This window comes from Stegodyphus dumicola, chromosome X1 (assembly GCF_044657685.1).
Source record: "Stegodyphus dumicola isolate Sdum_Otavi_A_Nest chromosome X1, ASM4465768v1".
Taxonomy (NCBI): Eukaryota; Metazoa; Arthropoda; class Arachnida; order Araneae; family Eresidae; genus Stegodyphus; species Stegodyphus dumicola.
This window is the reverse complement of record NC_140780.1, coordinates 38,514,193-38,539,969: the sequence shown is the minus strand read 5'-3', so window position 1 is coordinate 38,539,969 and position 25,777 is coordinate 38,514,193. Positions and strand designations below refer to the sequence as shown.

The following is a 25,777-nucleotide window of genomic DNA, read 5'->3' as shown; positions in this document are numbered from 1 at the left end:
GCATAATTTTTTTTCTTTAACAAAGTTGGTTAATTTTTTATTAGGATAATTAATATTTGTATTAAGGGATATAGTTTATTTCATTGTAATTTTTTTCTCTCGAAAATATAAGATAAAATATCATTAATTATACTTTGCTTTTCAGAATTTTTTTTGTTTTTTGTATTCTTTTATGTTATTTATTGCTCATTTCATTGTCTTTAAGATATTGAAAAGTTTTGAGTGATTTTTTTAGGAAACAAAGTTCTTGACCTCCTTTATACCATTTGAATTCTTAAGATTTTGCAAAGGGAAGTTGGTTAATTTATTTATTAGGATAATTAATATTTGTATTAAAGAATATTGCTTATTTCATTGTAATTTTGTTATACATAATAACTTTTTTTTTATGAAGTTGTTCTGCAGAGTAAAATTATAAGCAGTTTTTTAATTTAACGTTTGGTGTTCCCTTCAGCCATTTTTCAGGTACATTTAAAAGCCAGACGAAGGCTGGCAGCAAAGCTGCTAGTTAAAGATAAACATCACTATCCAAAGTTTCAAAAAATTATGCAACAACTCTCTTCCTATGGCCTAGATGTCTGTAAAGTGTAAGTTGACACACTGCATAAATTTAGTGAACTTTTACATGCTGTGATTATGGACAAAATGACTCCATTCGTGAACTTTATAAATTGCAATAAATCTTTATATCTGAAATAACCCATGGGCACCCACGTCTTTAGCATTATTATTACAATTCATTATAACACTGTGTTGCCAGTACTAATTATAATTATCTCATTATGTTTATCTGTTTACAAATTACATTTATCTCCTATTTTTGTTGCACCAAAACAGATGTTCAATTTATTTTGTAAATTTCAAGTTGTATTCAGACTATTTTGTAATCTCCTTATGACCTACATCATAATTTTTAATAAATTCTGGATGCGGGGTGTACAGTGGGATTGCACAATGTACCATAATAGGCAGAGTCTTGACCATTTGGAAAACATCACCCTATGTAAATTCTTATAAAACTTGCAATTCTCCTTTTTTTTTTTTTTTTTTTCTTTTTTTTTAAGAGTTAGTGTCAGAAGGCCTTACCAATTGACCCATGGTACATTGTTGGTGTGCCCCATACTTTTACCTGTACCTGTTAGCTCTATCAAAAAAAGTAACATACTGGCCTTTGAACCTTTGAGATTTTCATTTGAATGCGTGCTAGGAATGAAGTATGCAAATTTTTTTATGATGCAGGTTACAGGTGGTTAGAATGCTAGTGTAAGTAAGATGTAAGAGTGCTTTTCACGATGAATGAAGTAAAATAGGAAAAACGACAGCTCTTTCACCATTTGAAAAAGGACTTATTGCTGGTGTCAGTTTAACAGGGTTTTTGATTTCGAAGACAGTGAATTTCACTGTGTTCTCAAAAGCAGCCATATCAAAGGTGTTCATAAGTTGGAATCGGAACACACAGTTCTCCTCTGGAAGACGTTAATGTGGATTAAAGCACAGTTTTCCAAGAGAGTGATTGGCGGCGTCTTCGACGAAATGTATGGCTGAACACGAATACTGTGCTTCAGCTGACACAGATCGTAAACCAAGGCTCTTCCCAACAGATTTCAGCTTGAACCATGCGCAGAGAATAGCAGACAATAAGAATGCATAGTCGGGTGCCTGATAAGAATGCATATTAGTTAATAGAAGTTAATAGAATCAGTTAATAGAATGCATAGAAAAACCACTCATTTCTATCCGATATGAAAGAATTCGTTGGCGGTGGTGTCGCGAAAGAAGACACTGGACATTCGAGGACTGGAAACAAGTAATGTGGTTGGATGAATCACGCTACACTTTATTTTGCACCAATGGAAAACATTGATTTTGTTGAAAACCCCATGAAGCCATCTTGCCTTACTTGCACTGTGCAAGGGTGTGCACCGATGAAAGACATAAATTTTGTTGAGGAAGCCATGAACCCATCTTGCCTTACTTGCACTGTGCAAGGGTCTGGTGGGAGTATCATGATATGGAGCATGTTCTGCTGGCATGGAAGTGGTGTGCTGATGTTCTTCGAGGGTAAACAAACAGCCATGAGATACCTAAATACACTGGCAGATCAAGTGCACCCTGCAATGTTGCATTTTTATCCTGATGGTGACAGACACTTCATGGATGATAATGCAACTATACATTGAGCCAGAAGTGGTCAAAATTGGTTCGCTAAACATCAGCCTGACCTCCAACACCTTTCCTGGACACCGCATAGCCCGGACCTTAACCTAATGGAAAATGTGTGGGATGTGGTGGAAAGACATATCCAACAGCACTCTCCTCTTTCATCCTAGGCATAAAAGCTCTCCAAAAGCATGTAGACTCGCTACCCAAACGAATTTGTGCAAAAGGTGGTCCAATAAAATATTGATCTTGGGTTTCTAATTCATTGGCCAGTGTGTGTTTTTGCTTTAATATTTTAGCATTTATTTCTGCTTCACCCATCTCTCTATCAATATATATATATATAATCAAGAGTTTAGATATTCCAAAATTAAGATTATTATTTTATTAAAGTCATGAATAAAATTCCCCCTGTAAAGGTTTCTCATTTCCTTTTTCATATTTCATTCAATTTATTAATTAATTCTTTTATATCAAATTTGAAATTTTGTCCAAATTTGATATAAAATTTAGTTATTTTTTATTTAATTTGATATAAAATTTGGCTATTTTTTACATAATTTGATATAAAATTTGGCTATTTAAATTTGACATAAAATTTTTGATATAAAATTTGGCTTATACTGAGATATAATGATTTATATCTCAGTTACATTTTATTACCATAGCCAAATTTAAGCTTACTGCATTCGTTTCATTAATTTGCTTTTTTCTCTATTTCCTCATTTTTGAAACTTACTTTTGTTTAATGCAGAAACGACCTTAACAGATTCTTATTTGCTTTATTTTTCAATAAATTACCTTCTAGAGTAATCTGGTTTCATTTCTGAAATTTGAATTTTAAAATTTAATTACTTCTGTTTTACAAGTTATTTAGCAGTTTTGCCCTTTCTTTAATTAAACATTTCTTGGAAGCTTACTAATTTTCCAAACTGCTTTTTTAAATTATTGACTTGCTTTTCTGGTTTCTACATTTGAAAATTCTATTTTAAACTCCTTAATTTTGTATTTTATGATTTGCTTAGAGTAACAACAGAGTAGGTTATATCTTGATGACAAAAAAATTATTTTATTTTTTATTAGTATTCTTTAATGACAATTCAATAATGACAACAATGAAACTTAAAAATTTTTAATGACTTTACACTATTATTTCATTTTATTTAAAATTACTTTGAAATTATTTATTTTGAACACTCACCTTTTGATTTATTCCTTGAACTTTATTTTGATAATTATCCAGCTATAATTCAGAAATGTAGTTCTGTTGAAAATTTTCAGCTGCTCCTTACGGAACCCCAAAGAATTTTAATTTGTTGTTTTATTTTCGTTTCAAATTTTATTTAAATTTTTCTTGTTAGTTAATTTTACACCAGTATTGATTTAACTATTATCTCTTGATTATATATATATACATAAACCTCTAAGAACTAAGTGTGTATATATATATATATATACATAAATAAGCGTTGGCAGTAGAAACTAGGAAAAATAAAATTAAGTATCCTGCACTAAAGCTGCAAGGTATACATAATCAATTTCAAGTGAAGGAAAAAGGTGAATACACACAAATTCAAGGTTAAGTGCGAAAAGGAATCCTAATTATACAGGGTTCATAGCCACATTTTATTTAAAAAAATAAGCGCCTATAAGCACTTTTCAAGCACGTTTTAAGGAAAAAATAAGCACCTGTCTAGTTACATTATACACAACTGCATAACCTTAAACGAAAAATTAGACTTGTAATTTAAAATATGAGCAATGCAATATTTATTAAGAGAATGAGCATTACCTCAACAATGGAAAACAATTAACGTTTTTTTAAATTTTAAATGACAGTTCAATTTACAGAATTAGTTTACAATGAGAGGGAAAAAAACTATGCAGAACTAAACTATATTACAAGATTTAATGATGATATTTCAATTGAAAATATAGAAAATAAATAATAATAAGCCATATTAATTGTATTCGTTTGGCACCTAATAATAAATACTATTTATTTTTCTACTCATATTAATATTTAAATAATTTAACTTAAATCAAAATTCCGAACATATTCTAAATTTTCATTGCATAACAGTTTTCCCTTCACATATATTCCAAGCAAAGTAATTTAAGTACAAAAGAGACATATTTCTAAAATCAGAAGACGGGAAATTGCTTCATTCAGTCATCCTTTAACAGTAAAAGCTTAACTAACCCGCATACTCGGAAATTCCCGAATATTACGGATTGTAAGTGGAAAAAGAGGAATGGGGAAGATTGTAGCTGTTCTTTAGATTTAAATTTAGGCTAAATAAATGATTTTGACATTTTGATATGTGCATCATATAAAAATAGACCAACGGAACTGAGAAATATTCTGCTTAGAAAGCACAGTAAAACTCTTTTAAGTGTTCATAAACAAATCTCACACTGAACATCAAAATTAATTATCTCTGCAAAATACCGCAAATGTTATTGCGCAATACGTGTGGCGTAATTCTTCCATATGTGATATTATGCAATCGGAATCAACACCTGCCGGTATTTGGAGAATAAAGAACTAAATAAAGGAAAAGAAAGAGACTTTTAATTTTCAACAGACTGTATTAAATTTTCGGAATAGAATCATTCTTCGCTTGGGTTGGGTTGGGTAAACTTTTAGTCCTATTCAATCCAGATTGGACAGTGACAAAAAAAAAGTCCACTGCTTCAATATTAGAGATTTTGCAGAGAAACTCCCAACCTCCGTACTGTATAATGTTATAATGTATTGGCAAAGAAAATGAAATTATTTTGACTATTCGATTACTTTCCTTTTATTTAAGCCATTCCGAATATTATTCCTTAGAAAGCAAATCTGTGTAAAAGCACACCCATTTTTGGAAGTTTATCTATACTTCAGCAGTTACTGCAAATATATTATTATAAATATTCATACATATGCTCATAATAAACATGAATATGAACTGACCCCGTGGAACGAGAATGCAAATTATTAAAATCTTGATAGAAATTCAAACGTGTGTAGTATTTGGGTGGAAGGAAAAGAATATCGAATGTACCAGAAATTTCTACTGTTTTCGCAATTCTTTGGCCAATAGAACGACGTGCACCTATCTGTACTCTCACGCGCATTATAGGTTACGTTAATGCAGAGGAAGGGGGGAATAGCAATTTCCGGGAGTATGATTCACCATCTGACGTTGCATATAAGGAAGAAAATTTGTTTATTTAGTTTCGGCTTTGGTACGGTGAAAAAATTCGCGTTCATTAAAAACAAAGGATTAAAAAAAAAAAGCACTAAAAGCAAAAAATAAGCGCTTTAAAGAAAAAGTAAGCACCTATAAGGGCCTTTATATTATATTTTAAAAAATATAAGGACTTATATGCACTTGTAAGAACCGCTACGAACCCTGTTATACTATCTAAAGAAAAAGCGGTGAAGTCATAGCATAAAACATTCTGTACAGGAAAATATGAAGAAAACAAATTAAAAGGTGTATCAAAAATGAAGTAAAAGCATTAAAACAAAATTGAAAGTACTCAGAAACCTTGCCAATAGTTGTTATAATGATTGACAAAAAAAAAGTTACTAAATCTCCCTTGTTTAACGTTTCAAACAGAACTTGGGAGGATTGAAGGGAAGTGTGTTTGAAACTTTAAATTTGGTTGTTTAATGAGTTTCAAATACGTTTCGTTCCTCTGGACCATTTAAGACATAAAATCATTATGCTTCAATTTCAGAATATTTAATATAATAACAATCATAAGTCTCAAATGAGTTCAGATCAATCCCTTACATGCATTCATACTCAGAGAAAACAAACATACACCATATAATAAAACGTAGTAAAAACTGAAGCAAAAATAATGAAACCTACTAAACTACTGCAAAAATTCAAAAGCACAAAATTACTATACAGATCAAAGAAAAACTACTAAAATAAGTAAAAAGAAATTGCTATGAATTTATGGACAAGACGATTGTGTCCAGGTGTCCTAGTTACAAAAATAACAACAGGGCTGTTTTGAATATTTTGAGACTTTTTTTAATGGACAAGTCATGCTATGAAGTAAAAACATTTAAAACTTAATTGTGAACTAATTGCAGCCAGAGCTAAATCTGGCTAAAAGTTACGGAAAACAAAAAAAATGGTGAAAAAAGATAAGTCTTCACGTAATCAAGCAATAATATGTCTAAGGAAATAAACAAACGCCCTTTTGTTATTAAATAGGAAAGAATCTGATAGAGTAGCTAAAAGTTAAATAAAAGAATATTTATATAAACAAACAAAATATAGGAAAAATAAACTTACATCAGCATCTCATAGTACCTCAAAAGGTCCAAACACCCAAAATGGCAGTAAATTTTCAAATAGTAAAAGTCATGCATAGTAAGGTTACCAAAGATTGTGGTCCTCTGCTCGTTGGCATACCAAACAGAAAGATCAGAAACTTTGCTGTGGAAAAAAAGGGGGAGCAAGAATCTTGGTAACAAATAGTAATGGAGCTTACAGACGTTCTATTCTGCATGTACGTGTCAAAAATCTATTGGTGGAAACTTGGAAGTGAGACAAATTGTGGGAAGGGGGTGGAGTATGTCACCCTCAGAGGAACAGGAAATGTTAATTGAACAAAAAAATGGCATCCTTTTCATGAAGGCATAACAAAACACAAGATGGCAGCATAATTATAAGATTAATTGCTAAATCTGGCTAACAGTTACAGAATACAAAAAAAAAAAAAATAGTGAAAAAGACAGTTACAGAAAACAAAAGAATAGTGAAAAAACATAAGTCTTCACGTAATCGAGCTATAATAAGTCTTAGGAAATAAGCAAAGGCTCTTTTGTTAATAAACAGGAAATAATCTGATACAGTGGATAAAAGTATAATAAAAGAATATTTACATAAAGTGATGATAAAAACATAACAAATACATATTCACAATAAATTACGAATATAAGTCCTCCTACACCTCTAATAGGTTTGATTAACAATAATCACACTATAAACAAATAATTTAAAAATTGTAATTAAAGCAAGCTTTTTTTAATGTTCGACAAATATCAAATTTCGGAACTTGATTTTGCAAGAGAAGATCTATTAAGATTTGTAATTCTTGAAATTTATCAATTTTATTGCAAATTTTTTTAATTCTAAGAATTTGAAAATGGATAGAAGTAAGAATAACTTTCTTGGAAATGATGAAATGCCAATTAATGAATTTAATTGTATAAAAATTAAATTATCTCTTTTGATCATAAATTTTAAGTACTTTGTAGTTCAAAATCTGTAAATCAAGGCAATTAACATTATCCTGCTGAAAGGTAGTCTTGTTAAGTTTGAGGCAGGCAGGATATATATTCAGTTTTGATCATTTGCATTTGCAATACTATATCGGGTAACTACACAGTACACAGCAGACAAAAAGAGAACAATTCTGTCATGTTTTAAATGCTATAAATGGCAGCTACTGTAGAAAACAGGTTAACAAAGAAAATGTTATTTTACAGCAAGTTTTTCTTGACTAAAAAAAGGTAAAAGGAAAACAAGCAAAAGGATATGTCAAGACAGCCCTTTTACACTACCTTTTATATACAGCATTTTCATCATCCTCATCACAATCATTGTATTCGTGTTGGGCTGTTTCTAGAATTTCTGCCATCAAATCACTTAATTCATCTCCTATAAAACAATTATTAAGCTATTAGAATATAATCTAAAACTATCCCCACGATTCAAAGTGCTTAAAAGAGGGGACTTCCAATAATTACTCTCTGATATGAATCAACAGAGAGCAATAATGATATTTTTGCAAATGAGAATTATTTATGATTAATTCTATGGGGTTAATATACATATTATGTGTCTAATTAGTATTTGCAAAGCATATTGCTTTAGGCATGTAGCATTTGGAAAAACTCTATACATCCTGTACTTTTCATTTAGAAAAGCAATTAAATAATTCAGTAATAGACAGAACTTTGATTTAATCAATATCGCATATGAGGGCTATTTGCTTTTTGACTTGTATTCACACTGTATATGCGGAAAATCATAAAAACCTGATGCAATCAATAGATCTACTCAAAACTGAACCTGAGATTAAGTGCTCAGTGGTACTACCATAATTTCCGGAAGAAAGGCCACGGCGTTTACATGTTTAAAATTTAAATTTTCAGCGGGTGTGGCGTTTAGGTGCACTAAAAATAAAATATTTCCTTTGATGGTCATTGTGCATAGTTTGAATAACTTTGTCATTGTACATACTTTGGATGGCGTTGTCATGCTACATAGACCACTCAGTTGTTCCAACACAAAAGACCACTCAGTTATTCCAACACAAAAGACCACTCAGTTGCTTTTTGCGAACGTTATTTTGTTTACATTCTTTTCCTTGAAAGGACCTGCATGCCTTATTCATCCTAAACGGGATCTCAGAACAATAACATTCTTCCTCCTTTGAAATCAGCATTCTCATCATTTTGAATAGTCTCTCTCCTCTGCCATTCGATGAATCTTCCAGGAACCATCCTCTCTCCACCCCTGCCTTTTCTGCAATTTTTTTCAAAGGCGGACATGACTCCACCTGCCTCACAATAACGAACTCTGACGTATTTCCCCTTCAGCATGAATCGATTTTTCTTGGCATTCTGCCAGATACAGATCCCATCAGTTTGGGTACAAGTACTTGTTGGATAGTTTTTAACTAATTGGACAGTTTTTAACTTTAAGAACAAGTACTTGTTGGATAGTTTTTAAGAGCGGAAATTTTTTTAAAATGGTACCTAAACGGCACAGAAGCTATACTGCTGGTTTTAAGCTTAATGTAATTTCACGTGCTGAACAAATTGGAAATAGAGCAGCAGCTCGAGAGTTTGAAGTGGACGAGAGATGTATTCGATGTTGGAGAACTGAAAAAGAAGAACTTAAAAATAAGCCACAACAGAAACGAGCCAAAAGAAGTAAGGTGGCCGAATCTAGAGGACGACCTTGCAAACTGGATAAAGGAGCAACGAAAAAAAGGAATGGCAATTTCGACTGTAAAAATTCGCTTACAAGCAAAATTTATAGCAAAGCAAATGAACATAAATGATTTCAAAGGAGGGCCTTGCTGGTGTAGCAGATTTATGAAAAGAAAAAATGTTTCTGTGCGTACTAGAACAACAGTCGGGCAACAATTACCAATGGACTGGTGGGATAAAAAAGCATGTTTTCTAAAATATGTGACAGATATTATTGACAAAAGAAAACTTCTTCGGTCACAGATAATAAATATGGATGAAACGCCGTTAGCTTTCGACTCTCCTGCAAACAGAACTGTTGATGAAACTGGTGCAAAAACTGTATCTGTGCTTACGATGGGGCATGAAAGAACGTCATTTACATGTGTGTTAGCTTGTGCCGCAAGCGGTGACAAGCTAAAGCCGATGATCATTTTTAAACGGAAAACTATTCCGAAGGGAGATTTTCCTAATGACGTAATTATTTGTGCAAACGAGAACGGCTGGATGTGCGAAACAATCATGCATGAGTGGCTACAAAAAGTCTGGCAGTATTGTAAGGGATCTTTTTTCCAACCAAAAGGATTATTGATAATGGATTCCATGCGTGCTCATTTACTTGAGTCAGTGAAAATCAGATGTCAAAAATTGTCTACGACCGTAGCAATAATTCCTGGTGGTTTGACAAAAATCTTACAACCATTAGATTTGTCAGGTAATAAATCTTTCAAAGGTGAAGTCCGAAAGCGGTGGGAGTGTTGGACGAGTGAAGGATTGCATACATATACCAAAATCGGCAAAATGCGTAGAGAATCTTTTGAAGAAGTTGCAAAGTGGGTAGGAAGTGCGTGGAAATCGGTAAAATCATCGTCAATAATAACAGGATTCAAAGAAGCTGAAATTATATCTTTAGATAAAGAGACTGTAAACCAAGAGGATGAATGTGACGATCTGGAAGACTTGGACTTAGATCAGGATTTACTAAATCTTTTTAATTCAGAAAGTGAAGAATCAGATTTTGATGGCTTCATATGATGTATAGTTTGCTGTAATTCCTTTTGTAAGTAAAATTTAAAATTTCCTTTTGCAATCTAAATTTAATAGTTCGTTGTTGCAACATTTTCTATAATATAGTCTGAGTATTACAAATATGGACTTCTTTAGTGGGTATATATAAGTATATTCGTGTTGAGATATTTGTAATCTCATTCTTACTGGTTAAAAGGAAGTATAGCTTTCTGTCAAGTCCAAAACATTCATTAGCTTTCAGCCAGGTCCGAGTTATTCTGAAACTTAAATCTCATTCTGTATGTTATTTTTGATTGGTTATTTATTGTGTCTTGTTTATGATTTGTTAAACCATGATCTGTTGTGAAGTTATATATATGACCTCTGTAACCGCTTATCGCTGCTTAGTATTATTCTGCTTCTACTTATATGTGCTTGTATTATTCTGCTTGTACTTACTTATTTCTGCTTGCATGTAACTGCGTGTATCTCTGCATATCTCGGTAATAAATATTTGCTTTGCGAACCATGGCATTTTCTATGTTTAACAGCAGAGCGCGGTTCCTTCAAAAGTTAGAATTTGCCGATAGTTCCCTAATTGAACCTTCAGTGTAATAATTTATCGTTCGCATGATTTTGATTTGGTATATTGTGAATGATGGCTTTTTCCGGAGGTGAAAGGAAAGTTTTTGGTGTAGCGCCATTTGACGGTGTTAATAACTTTACTGTTTGGTGTCGAAGAGTTCGAGCAGTATTTACGGCAAGGGAATTGGATACGTTTTTGGAAACTGAAGCAGTTGCGGACAGAGTTGCAGATGTTTTGAAATCAAAAAAGGCTTATGCCTTAATACTTGCCCTTCTAAGTGATAATGTTATTGCTTCTCTTCAACGTGAAGACACTGCATGTAAAATATGGAAGAAACTACAAGCTACGTATAGCGCTAAAGGTGCAGTGAGTCAAATTTTAACGTGTAAACGTCTAGCTACCATAAGAAAATCCAAGGATGTGTCAATGAGACAGCATAATGAACCTGGTGAGTAGTCTACGCGTCTCTGGCTCTGAAGTAAGCGATTTTGATATTATTATTTACATTTTAATGTCTTTGCCAAAAGAATATGAAAATATTAAGGCATCTCTAGAGAATCAGCCAAGCAATAATTTGAGTTTAGATTTTGTTACAAGTAGACTTATTGATTGTGAATCTCTTATGTTTGATTATAAAAATGAAAATAAGTATTCTAAACCAAATACAGATAACTCTGTTTTTATTAGTGCTCATAAAGAATTGTTTTGTACTTATTGTAAAAGAAAAGGACATTCTGTTAAATTTTGTAGGAAAAAGAACTGCGTCTGTCATAATTGTGGGAAAAGTGGTCATTTCAAAAGTGAATGTTTTGATAATTCTAAAAAGCAGGCAAATTCAAATAGTAATAAGTATGCTTCCCCTGCAATATCTTTTATGGCTGGAAATCTTGTGCATGATCAATTTATTATTGATTCTGGTGCAACTTCTCATATGTCTTCTCACAAGGAATGGTTCACCTCAATTAAGCCTAAGACTGGAACTGTTAAGTGCGCGTCTAAGTCGGCGGTTTTAGAAGTGGAAGGAATTGGTGATATTTGCGGTAAAACTAAGAATGGTGTTGAAATAATGTTAAAAGATGTTCTTTACGTTCCAAAATTAAACGGACAATTAATTTCTGTTAAAAATATTGAAGCAGCAGGTTTGAGCGTAATTTTTAAAAATGAAATAGTTTATATTGAAAACAAAAACAAGCGTTTTAGATTTGGATACTTGGATAAATGCGGACAATATTTTAGTGATTTTTCACCAAATTTATTTACAGCTTTAGCAGTAAAGAATGATGATTTATGGCACAGAAGGTTAGGACACTGCTGTGATCAAAAATTAAAACTGATGAATCTTCCTGCAAAAGAATCCTTTTGTGAAGTATGTGTTCGTTCCAAACAAAGTGCTTTGCCTATAGGAAAGGGTCCTCGCATAAAAGAATCCAAACCGCTTATAACTATACACACTGATATATGTGGTCCAATAGAACCTCAAACACTCCATGGGGAAAGGTATTTCATGACTATAATTGATGACTATTCGAGATTTATGGAAATCAGACTGTTCAAAAGAAAAAGTGACATTGCTGATGAACTCAAGCTATTCTTTAAATTGAATCCAACTGTTGCAAAACTGCGCTGTGACAATGCCAAAGAATATGTCAGTGGAGAATTGCATGAAGTTGCTAAAAGAGCAGGTGTAAAAATAGATCCTGCACCTCCCTATACACCTTTTCTAAATGGTGTTGCTGAACGAGCAAATAGAACTGTACTGGAAAAAGCTAGAGCAATGATACTTGAGGCAAAATTACCAAAATTTCTTTGGGGTGAAGCAGTACTTACGGCTGCTTACATAAATAATCGACTCCCAAATAGTTCAATTGAAAATCATGTTCCTTATTTTCTGAAGTATGGTGAAAATCCTGATTTAACACACATTCGTGTATTCGGCTGCGATGCTTATACTCTAGTGCCACCATTGCAAAGCAAGAAACTAGATGAAAAATCTGTCAGAATATTTGTAGGTTATTCCACAATGGGATATCGTTTAATGATTCCAAAAACAAGACACATCATTGTTTCCAGAAATGTTAAATTTAATGAAGAAAAGAAGAAAGTAGAAAATCAAAAATATATTTCCGATAGTTCTGATTTGAGTGAAAATGACAATGATGACATTAAAAATGAAGACAAATCAATTTCAGATACTGATAACGGCGAATTAAATGATGCAAATAAGAAGGAGGAGTATTATGTATGTTAATAAAAGTATTAAAGTATGTTAATAAAAATAATAATAATATAATATATAGTTTAGATAAGTTCTGGCAACAGTGAGTGTTGTCGTCATCAGGAGATCATGCTTCGTGATACTGTCGTTCAAAAATAGCTATAGTTTGTAATTCCAATAAAAAGCATCGTATTTTTGCTCTGCTGTTTGTTTTCTCTATTTTTAGAAATACCTTTTTAGGTTATGTATTTTTTAAGAAATACTTTTTTAGGTTATGGGTCAAGCATGCTCCCATATTGCGTCAAATGTTTTGAATTGATGTTTTCTCGAAGAAACGGAACTCGTTAAGCCTAATAAAGTAAGTGTTTTGTTTTCGTTATAGCAATCGAAAGTTGTTTAGAAATCAAAGTATGGAATTATCTAAGGTCCAAGTAAAGCCTTTATCAGGTGAAAGCGATTGGCTTATGTGGAAATACAGGATAAAATTTGTTTTAAATTATCATCTTGGTGCTTTAGAAATTGTAGAAGGAACTATAGTGAAACCAGAAATTCTTCCTATAGATGCTCCGATTGCGCAACAAGAGAAATATAATGAAGCTGTTAAGAAGTTTCAAAATGCAAACACTAGTGCTATGATGGTATTAACAAATTCCATGACGGAAGAAACTCTGCAAAAAGTTATGAGATTTCAGACTGCTAGAGAAGTGTGGTTGGAATTACATAAGTTATTTGAAGCATCATCAGAAAATCAATTGTATAATATATGCATGCAATTTTTTCAATTCAAGTGGAATGAAAATGATAATATGGCGGCTCATCTTTCCAAATTAAAAAACTTATGGAATGAGTTGAATTCAGGACTTGAAAAGAAAAATGAAAATAAGTTACCTGACATGCTACTCAATTGCAAGATTTTAGATGTCTTACCAGGACAATACCATTTGTTTAAGTCAAGTTGGTTACTCTTGGGTGAAGACAAAAGAAAAGTTGATGAGTTAACAGCACAGCTTTGCTCTCATGAAAGAGAATTTAAAAGTCATGAGAAAGGCAATACAAATGAACAAGTGGCATTAGTAATGTCAAAATCTGAAAAACAAAAGCAATATAAAAAAGATAAATTCAGAAGAAAACCAAGAAAAGAAGATATTTGCAATTATTGCAAAAAGAAAGGACACTGGGTAAAAGATTGTAAACAGTGGATTGCTGATGGAAGACCACCCAAGAATAGGTTGACGAAAACCAATGAAGGAAATACAGGCAGTGTAATACTGATGTCCATTGACGAAGAGGCTGAAACCGATCGAACATCTTTTTGGATTTATACTGGAGCTACAAGACATATCATGAATTGTTTCACATACTTTATTGACTTTATGAAGTTTGATAGTCCCTGTAGCATCAAGGCTGCTGGAAAAGAAACTTTAATTGCTCTTGGTAAAGGTACAGTATGTGTCAAAACAACTATTGGTAGTAAAATCCAAAGAATTTACCTTAAAGATGTTTGGTATGTCCCTGAGATAAACAGAAATTTATTTTCTTTACTTGCTGCTCAAGATAGAAATCCGAATAGTAAATTTATTTCAACAGTTACAGAATGCTGGTTAAAGGTTAATGGTCAAGTAGTGCTTTTTGGAACTCGCAAAGTATATGGTACTTTATACAAGGCAGCTATCGAATCTATTATGCCTGATAAAATTATAGAAGTTCATGCTGCTGAAGCATATAATTCCTTATTAGAGTTATATCATCAGAGATGGGGACATCAAGATAAACGTCACATTAAGAACATGCTTGAGAAAGAATTAGGAATTAAAATCCCATTTGAAAGAAAACTGTGTGAACCACGCATTTTTGGCAAAGCACACTGTTTACCATTTGGCATAAGAAAGCCAGCCAGCAAGCCTGGTGAATTCATTTCAGCTGATGTCTGTGGACCTTTTGATGAATCTTTCCAGAAAAAAAGATACTTAGTTGTGTTTAAAGATAGCTACACAAAGTTTCGTTATGGGTATTTTATCAAGGAAAAATCTGCTGTTGTAAATATGTTTCAGCACATGCTTGCACACGCTAAAATTTTAGGACATTCAGTCAAAGAATTTCTCAGCGATAATGGAGGCGAGTTTGACAATGACAAAGTGCATGCTATTTTGCATTCTGAAGGTATAACTCAAAGACTAACAGCACCTTATTCTCCTGAACAAAATGGCTCTAGTGAAAGAGACATACGTACAATAATCGAAATGGCAAGAACATTTAAGTACTCAAATTCTGGAGCTCATTTTCCTGCAGCAATGTGGGCTGAACTAGTCAACACTGCCATATATGTACTAAACAGAACTGGCAAATCATCAGTAGAAGGCATGAGTCCTTATGAGCTATGGTTTAAAAAGAAACCTCGAATTAAGCATCTTCGTATAGTAGGATCTGTGTGTTATGCCCATATTCCTAAACAAAGAAGAAGGAAAATGGATAATAAGGCTACAAAAGCTTATTTAATTGGTTATGATGGAGACGAAAGATACCGACTATGGATCAAAGAAACCAATAATGTGATCTGTTCACGGGATGTTATATTTAACGAAAAGCTCACAAATTGTGAAGAAAGGGTGCAGTTACCTATTCAAGATCAAGATAGCCTAATTTCTGGCTCTGAACATCAACAAAATTCAGAAAAAGATAAGTCAGAAAAGTTTCTTTGTGAAGAAGATAATTCAGAAAAAGAATACAACAAAGAAATATCTGGAAATATATCAGAAGAACATTCTGAAAGAGAAGAATGTGAAGATATTAATTTGCAAAATAATGCACAGTCAAGATTCCTAACAGATAGAGCTGACTTGAGAAAGCCAAAGTGTTTTGAAGATTATATAATGATAAGTGAAGCTTTTATTATTGATTCTGAAGAACCTGAATCTTATGAAGAAGCGTTCAACTGTAAGCAAAGTGTTAATTGGAAAGAAGCTATGGATTCAGAGATGAAATCATTGATAGAGAATGAAACATGGAGTTTAGAAAAATTACCAAAAGATGCTAAAGCTATACCATGCAAGTGGGTTTATAAGATCAAAAGAAATCCTGATGGATCTATTGATAAATTCAAGGCTAGACTTGTTGCCAAAGGATGTACTCAACGTTTTGGAGTTGATTATGATCAAACGTTTAGTTCAGTAACAAAGTTAGGAACTATTCGTTCACTTTTGAGCATCGCAGCCAATGAGAAAATGCATCTTTCTCAGTTTGATGTCGGTTCAGCATTCTTATATGGAAAACTTGAAGAATCTATATACATGCAGCAACCAGAAGGATATAGTGACGGTTCGAAGAAAGTCTGTAAGTTGAAACGCAGTTTGTATGGACTTAAACAATCATCACGCTACTGGAATAAATATTTTGGAGATTTTGTGTCACAGCTGGGCTTCAAGACAAGTGAAGCTGATCCATGCTTATATATAAGAAACAATAACGGCAAGAAGCTAATCGTATGTTTATATGTAGATGATGGTTTAGTAGCATCAACAGATCTACAAGAATCTGAAAAATTTCTCAGAGAATTGAAGTCGAGATTCAGAATCACAACTAAACCAGCAGTATACTTTCTTGGACTTGAAATTAAACATCTTGAAGATGGAAGTATTAAAATTAGTCAGTAAGCTTATGCAAGAAAAATTCTTCAAAAATTTGGGATGGAAGATTGCAAGCCAGTGTCAACTCCTATCCTGAAGGAAGGTCTAACTGAAAAGAAAAAGGAAGATAAATCAAACAGAGAATTTTTTCCTTATAGAGAAGCTGTAGGAACTTTAATGTATCTTATGTTAGGCACAAGACCAGATTTAGCTTACTGTGTTGGCATTCTATCAAGTTGCCTAGAAAATCCTTCGAAAGATGATTGGACAAAAGTGAAACATGTATTCAGATACATAGCAGGTTCTCTAACTAAAGGTGTTACATACAAGAATAAATACAAACCAGGAATTCTAGAATGCTATAGTGATGCAGATTTTGGAGGCTGTCGAGAAACAGGAAAATCAATGAGTGGAGTAGTGATATTATACAGTGGTGGAGCTATATCATGGATTAGCCAAAGGCAAACAGTTGTTGCAACTTCGACGACTGAAGCAGAAGTAATTGCAGCTAGTGAATGTTCTAGAGAAGTAATTTGGTTAAAGCGACTATTTAGTGATGTAACCAAGTTACGTGAAACTCCAGTAATTCAAGTAGACAACGCCGCTGCAGTAAGACTGTCACAAAACCCGGAGTTTCATCAACGCACAAAACACATTGATATCAAGCACTTTTTCATACAAGAGAAAGTTCTAGAAAAGGAAATCATTGTGCAGCAGGTACCTACAGAGGCGCAAGTTGCTGACATAATGACTAAACCTTTATTTAAACCGAGACTGTTAATTCTTTGTGATAAGATGGGACTTTTTGGGACTTTTGTGACTTTTTTCTTTTAATTTATTATTATTATTTTTTTTTACAAGGGGAAGTATTAAAGTATGTTAATAAAAATAATAATAATATAATATATAGTTTAGATAAGTTCTGGCAACAGTGAGTGTTGTCGTCATCAGGAGATCGGGCTTCGTGATACTGTCGTTCAAAAATAGCTATAGTTTGTAATTCCAATAAAAAGCATCGTATTTTTGCTCTGCTGTTTGTTTTCTCTATTTTTAGAAATACCTTTTTAGGTTATGTATTTTTTAAGAAATACTTTTTTAGAACAAAGAAAATCCTCAAGAGAAAAGAAACAGCCAGTTAGGTATCCTGATCGTGAGATTTACCAAGTAATGTTTGCACAAGACACTCTGACATTTGAAGATATTGCAAATTTACCACAAGTAGAACAAGAAACATGGAAAAGAGCTATGGACGAGGAAATGAAATCTATGAAAGATAACGACATCTGGGACCTACAAAGTTTACCCCCTGATAAAAGAGCCATTTCCTGCAAATGGGTTCTACGTAAAAAACGAGATGGAACTTACAAAGCGAGGCTTGTTACTTGTGGCTTTATGCAAAAAGAAGGCATAGATTATACAGAAACGTTTTCTCCAGTGATTAGTATGTGCTCTTTACGTTTAATCCTGGTAATTATCAATAATGAAGGTCTGCAAACTTTTACTTTAGATGTCAAGACAGCTTTCTTGAATGGTAAGTTAAATGAAATCATCTACATGGAACAGCCAAAAGGATATGATGATATGAGTGGTAAGAAATGTAAACTTAAAAAGAGTTTATATGGTCTTAAACAGTCTCCTTGACAATGGTATCAGAAATTTCTTAATTTTGTTATTAAATTAGATTTTAAGCAATTGGACTCTGAACCATGTATTTTTATCAGAAATTTAAATTGTAAGAAAGTAATTATGGCTCTTTATGTAGATGACTTATTAATTGCAGGTTCAGATGTAAAAGAAACAAATATTATAATATCATTGTTATCAAATGAATTAAAAATGTCAAAATCTGAAAGTGTCTCGGAATTTTTGGGTATTAGACTGAAATTTGAGTCTGGTTGTTTATATTTAGATCAGAAACCATATATTGAAAAATTACTTGATAAATTTAAAATGTCTGATTCTAAAACAGCCCAAACTCCCATTGAACTAAAATCTACAGCAGCTGATTTTCAGAAAGGAAATGCATTTCATGGCCCATACAAAGAATTAATTGGATCTTTACTTTACTTAGGATATATCACAAGGCCAGATATTATTTTTGCAGTAAATTGCTTGAGCCAACTGCAGGAGCATCCTACTGATGTTGCCTGGTGTGCTCTAAAAAGAATTTTTAGGTACTTGAAAAACACCTTAAATTTAAAATTGATATACAAAAAGGGTGATTTGGAAAGGGCAAACTTGTGTTTGTATGTAGATGCAGATTGGGGGAGGGGAGATACTCAAGATAGGAAATCAATTACTGGTTACTTTATAATGTTTTCAAACTGTCCTATTATGTGGTGCTGTAACAAGCAAAAGTGTACTGCACTTTCATCAACAGAAGCTGAAATAATTGCTTTATGTAAAGGTATTCAAGATGTTTTATGGATAAAAAATGTAGTAAATGAAATTTCCAGAGTTAAAAATGTTTATATTTTTGAGGATAACCAGTCATGTATCAAAAGTATTGTTAATGAAAACTTTTCAGGTAGGTTGAAACATATAGATATAAAATTAAAGTTCACTCATAAGACTGTTAAGGAAAATAATATTAGAATTGAATATGTACAATCAGGTTTACAAATTGCAGATATGTTAATTAAGGCTTTGTCCAAAACAAAATTCTATGAACTGTTATCATTGAGCTGTTTAAAATTGTGTAATTCTTTTATGTTTTGTATAATGTGCGATTAAGGGGGAGTGTTGAGATATTTGTAATCGCATTCTTACTGGTTAAAAGGAAGTATAGCTTTCTGTCACGTCCAAAATATTCATTAGCTTTCAGCCAGGTCCGAGTTATTCTGAAACTTAAATCTCATTCTGTATGTTATTTTTGATTGGTTATTTATTGTGTCTTGTTTATGATTTGTTAAACCATGATCTGTTGTGAAGTTATATATATGACCTCTGTAACCGCTTATCGCTGCTTAGTATTATTCTGCTTCTACTTATATGTGCTTATATTATTCTGCTTGTACTTACTTATCCGTGCTTGTACGTACTTATTTCTGCTTGCATGTAACTGCGTGTATCTCTGCATATCTTGGTAATAAATATTTGCTTTGCGAACCACGGCATTTTCTATGTTTAACAATTCGTGAACGTAAATATATTTTCAACATTTTTTACCTTTAATTTATTTTTGAGTTATGATTTCATTTCCTGCATTTTTCTTAACTTATGTGTCATATATCAAGACATAGGTTGAGATTTTGCATCTATACAGCCCATGACGATGTCACGCGCAATTAAATCTATTGCGGCGTTTCTGTGTAATTTTAATTTTTTTCCCACCATTTTTCTCGATTGCGGCGTTTATGCTGATGCGGCCTTTCTTCCGGAAATTACGGTACTAGTTCAGTGGTGTTACCCATACATCCACTTGTGGGCAACAATGCAGGCTATAATGAAGAAATATCGATAATATTATACTTAAAAACATCTATATTTCCTTAAACATAATTAACAATATATTACAAGGCAATAACTACATATAAACTCTTTCTTTTCATTTCAGTTAAGCAAATGCAAAATTGCTACTATATTTATACATTTTTAGAATTTACATATTCATTTTCATACAAACACTACACACGAGTAGGAAGATGGATATTTTCCATTTTAAAAAAAATATCATTAAATCATGACACATTCCATTTCACATAACAAACAGTCTAAATACTTTAATACTTTTCTACAAGAAATATTTGATTTTGTTTCTATTGATGATAAATTCCTTAGGTACATTAGTGAAAATACTTTTTTGTTAACTATACACAAATAATACGCACATAATTGTATTTATTTACCCATGCAGAAATCTGACATAAAAAATTTAACTATGCACGAAATACAGTGGCTCTGCACAATACTTTCACGGGTTCAAAATTTAGAATAAGAATTTTAAAATTTAATGATCACTACGATGGGCATGGTCAGTGCAGACTACCCTCATCAGAACAGAACAACTGAACAACAGTAGCAAAATTCACATCCCAGTTCAATATTCAATGGATTGCATGGATACATTATTTCATTATGAAAAAAACTGTCATCATTACAGACAGCTGTTGGAAGACATTCTATGGGAAATTTACCAGCATTATGTTACATTTGAGGAGCCACAGAAACCTGAAGCAGCTAGCCCCTTCAACCATGAGAAACAGAAGCTGCAGCAGCATCAAGGCTTAGTATCAAAGAACCTCAATTAGCCTGGGCATTATGAATATGCACATCTTATGAAACAAAATCCCATTCTTGGGCAAGAACTTCTTGAAGATAAGATCATACAAACATTGCACTGAAGAGAAATGTAGAATTATGATCAGGTTATTCCAAATGCAGTTTCCATCTGGTATATGCATACAATGTTCACAATGTAAGGAGAAATGACAATCGATATCCTAAGACACTGACAACCAATTTCTTGAGATTCTTTGTGAAATTTAAGGAAAATGTTACATATAATTAAATTTGGTTATAATTTTACTGCAAGTCAATACTATGTATTTGCATTATAAATTATAATTTTATACATGAAAAATGATTTAATCAAATAATATATAGTTATAAAAGATATCGAAAAACGAGGAAAATGCTTATGAGAAAACACATAATGACTTTCTGCCTGGGGAAGGGTATGGCTTCATGGAGAACTTTTCAGGGAGAACTACTCATATTTACAAGAACAAAATCCTGACAACACATACAACGAAATCATTAGATGAAAATTTAACAAAAGTCAAATTATGTGTGTTCAGTGGTCAAAACTAAATGTTCATAAACATGAAGGAATTCTCAACCTTATTCCTTTCAACAGTAATATGACTCTCCTTAATGCTACTACTAACCACCACTATTACTACTATAACTATTACTAACTGATCAAGATACGGCAGCATAACAGCACTTGCATACATACAAAATTCTGCCAAAAATTAATTTTCAGCTAAGGATACAGTTTAACCATGGCAAAAAAACTTAAATATTTAGGAAAGCATAGTCTCAGTTCCTTCTCTCAATCATCTAGTTTGCAGTTATTTGACCTCTATATTTTATTTATTTACTTCTGTATTATAACAATGGAGTCTAAATTAATATTTTACAGTGTTAAGATGGTGAAGAAACATTATTTTTCTCAAATATTAACTTTTATGAATCATCAAAAGCTGTCTGACTCAAGATTGTTTTAACATAGTATAAAATATACTCTTTTATTTGTTTTTATTGTTTTGGGGTCAGGTTTTGAAGTTTCTACTCACATATTATATAAAATATGAAAATGATCAATGAGTTTATCCATTGATCACTGATAAAAATGAACTGAATAGTAGGATCAATGGAATTCATCCACTGATTGCTACTCAGTTCAGTTTTGAACTTGAGACATCCAATTCCTTTCTCTTTCTCGGCATCCTAGTCACATGAAATCTAACTAACAGTACTACTCCACAACATAAACATTCATCTGCTTCCCACCCAACACACTTGAGATCCTGTCAGTTGACTAAACAGAAGTTGGTTTCATTTTATTCTTTCATTTTCCATACACACAAATTTGTTCCTCTAAATTAGCTGTGGATCAAGAAGCTACTTAAGAGCAGTTACAATTAACAGAGCTTTTCACCATGTATTACTTATCAAGTAGTTAAAAAATTTTCATCTCTCACATAATAGAAAGCAACCTCTTAATCTAAGAGATTATATGAATTCAGTAGTTGTTACTTTCTTTCCAATCCTTAGCTATAGAAATGCAAGTATTTTACAGAAGTTTAACTTTCGTGGTGTTTCTGCTCCCACCAATAAAATTTGCAGTTTCATACTTAAAGATCGCATGCCAAATATGAAATCCTGAGATATACATAGAATTCTTTCCCAGTATGGCTTAATATATATTGTTCAAACTAAAACAGCTTTGAAAATTCACACTAAGGAGCACAAAACATATGTTAGGAAAAAAGAAACACATCAATCCTCTGTTATCCAAAATTGCTGGTAAAAAAATTCTCTGCAGTAAAAATTATTCAAAAGACATCTTTCATTGGAATCAGATTTCCTAGAAGCATTTAATATACATAAAAATTACTCAGTTCTAGTTAATAATCCCAATACTCATCCATCTCTACCTCCATCCTTTAAGGAATTTTTTTTTTCACTTTTTGTTTTCATATTGTATCAGTAGCTCTGTTCTATTGTACCAGTAGCTCTGTTTTACTCAGAACTTTCCTGAATTTTCTATATGTTGCTATTGCGTCAGCACATGCTTCTCCTTCATAATTTTCCCTCCAACAGCTGAAGAAGGACTGTAGACCAAGCCCTTCTTCAATGAAACCTTCCAAACTAATCCTGAAATCCTATTTAACCTTCCAAACTAATCCTGAAAATTTATGCAACTTAAGCTGATTTTTGTTGCTTTAGTAGCTTAAACATTTACTTTCTGTGTATTAGTTTAATAAATTTCACTTTACACTGACTCCATATTTTAGTATTTACTATGGACACCCTTGCATTTCTAAACTCATATTCATGACTTTCTCCATTTTTTACAGCTTTTTTTTACAGCAGTTAATTGCCATACCTTGAAGTCTCCTAAAATCCTATAGTCATCACCATAAATTCATAAAACCATACTTTTGTCTCATTATATACACTTCAGAGTTTTCTTCAAGCTGCCTTCATTTCAAGTCTCAGGAAAGTAATTTCTTGAATAAAGTTGAATTGCTTCCAAAATGTCACAAGACACAAATAATTTGTTTTTTGTTTTTTTTTTTTTTTCAAAATAACAATCTGAGAACTTCTAGAGACAACTATGTTCAGATGATGTGAAATATATTGTTCACATATAATATAGTATGCACAGTCACATCTTCATATGCCAAAACTGAAGGAACCAGAAAAAAATTTCGAGAAATCTAAAGTATGATTTATTACAAAAATTAATATTAATTTTGGTTTCTACATTTTGTCATGAAATTAAATTTATTGAATGATCAAAATTCCATTCTTTATGATTTATAAAACTACTACTTCAACACTAGCTGTTCATCTTTTACACTTTTCTGTAAAACGTTATTCGATCGCATGTAATTAATTGGTTAGTTTCAGACTGTTACTTAATTTGATTTAATAAATTCACTAATTCATCCAATGCTACTTTGTTGCTAAGTCCGTTATGTCATACTGGTTGCTCATATTTCAGTTTTGACAATGCATGTATAATATCAGGAAATGTGGTATACTAAGCAACATTATAGCTTGAAAGTATTGCATCAGAATCTGCAAATGCAGCATAATTTCTTCTTTCCGAGTGTTTCTGTTGAAATTTTCCTTAAAGTGAATTTTATATGAGCCACTTTAATGGAAATTTAAAAGTATTAAGATAGTCTCAGTGGATCCACGAAGTTTCATAAACTATGTCAGAAAATATATAAGAGTATTCATCATTAAATATATGTTCTAAGAGAGCAGTGATACATTTTTCCTGCAATCATTTATTAATAAGTTTAACATTTTATGCATTTTTGGTAAATAAAAGCATGTTGTTATCTATAACATTCACTTAATATCGTTAAGGAATATTCTTTGATATCGCCAAGAGATGGCGTTAGGAGTCCATCTATTGGCTTACTTGACCTTTCCCCTTCTGAACACGTGACTTGAAAAAATATTCTTCTTCTTGAAGGTAGAATTTCGATGCACTATGCAATAGAATTCGATTGAGATTTTAGCTGGAACTATTCAGTTCTTGCCTTTTGAGCCTTAAATATTCGATTCAGGCATTTTAGACTACATTGTATATATGTAAATATTAAGCTTAATTAAAATTTATGGAAAACCCTCCAGGCCATGCATCTAGTCTTTTGGATTATGAGTGATTCGACTTTGATCTAGAACTTTCGTTAGAATATAGTTCTATAGCATTAGTTCTTTTAATACTTAATCTAAACATTTGCAAAACATATACTATATTATGTCCAAAAAATATAGCATTCATATGTCCACAAAGAACACAAAAGATTCCCATGGTACTCAATTACATCACCTATAATGTGACAGTAATTGCTAAAATTCTAGATAGCAATGGAATTCTTACATGTACAGACTTATTTACACGCATATTCTACCAAAGTTTAAAAAAAAAATATGGTATTCAAATAAGTGACTCACTGGAACTGTCAATGTGAGAGTAATTGCTAAAATTCTAGATAGCAATGGAATTCTTACATGTGCAAACTTATTTACATGCATATTCTACCAAAGTTTAAAAAAATACATGGCTTTCAAATAAGTGATTCACTGGAACTGTCATCTTCAAATAAAACATGATAACAGATAGTAGATCCATGTCTTCATTTATCTCACACAGTAAAAAGGTATCAAATTAAGAGAAAAGATGAGAAGGTATTCTGAGATGAGAAGCATATATTAGCCCTCGCTAGTCTAGGCCAAAAAAAAAATTTCTGCATACATGCTGATGTATTGGTATGGAGATCGAAAATTTTGAATGCACATACAGTACCACCTTACCAGTATAAGAAATAATACTTTCAAATGCATATATATGGACAAGCTGGATGTAGGATTAAGAAGTTACTAAAGAACACACAATAAAAGCATGCATCTGTGTCAATAATATTACTGAATCCATGAACATTTTTATACAATGAAATCAGGCTTGTTAATATTTAATTAAGTGGGAGTGAAGTATACAGATTTTCAACATCAATTATTATTAATTTCATGCTTATTTATGGTCTCTTCATAAGTTTTCTATTTTTGTGAATAATCCAAATTGAGTAACATAAACAGCTACACAGAGGCTGCTTTCTACTGACTGATGTAAATAATGGCCTTTGTAACAATTTTTAGTTAGCTAATTTTAGTTTATCTTGAATTTTTAATGTAATTTACTTATGCAATTAATAGATGATAGGAAAATCTGAACAAATGAATTAAAAAATCCTTACTAGTGATTTTTACATTTCTTTTGTCGTACTGAAGATCCATTTCATCAGGCTCCTCTTCTTCAAGGAAATTATACTCTGGATCATCGTCTGCATCATCTACTTCACCACCTAGTGGTTGCACTACTACTTCAGAATCTAAAAATAATACATAAAATTATATAAACTATGAAAGGCTTTATTATCATA

At 32.1% G+C, this 25,777-nt stretch overlaps 1 protein-coding gene across 2 annotated transcripts in view; it reads right to left on the bottom strand.

Annotated features, from left to right (window-relative positions):
* The window catches only part of LOC118183904 (uncharacterized), a 188,232-nt gene that overhangs the window by 133,278 nt on the left and 29,177 nt on the right, over positions 1-25,777 (bottom strand). The window contains exons 6-8 of one of the 2 annotated variants that reach the window (XM_035353510.2): positions 25,592-25,726; positions 7,739-7,835; positions 6,465-6,608 (exon numbers count right to left, since the gene is read on the bottom strand). In XM_035353510.2, coding sequence (XP_035209401.1) covers positions 6,465-6,608; positions 7,739-7,835; positions 25,592-25,726 — 376 coding nt within the window. The remainder of the gene's footprint in view (positions 1-6,464; positions 6,609-7,738; positions 7,836-25,591; positions 25,727-25,777) is intronic. The other variant, XM_035353511.2, reaches the window with a different exon arrangement.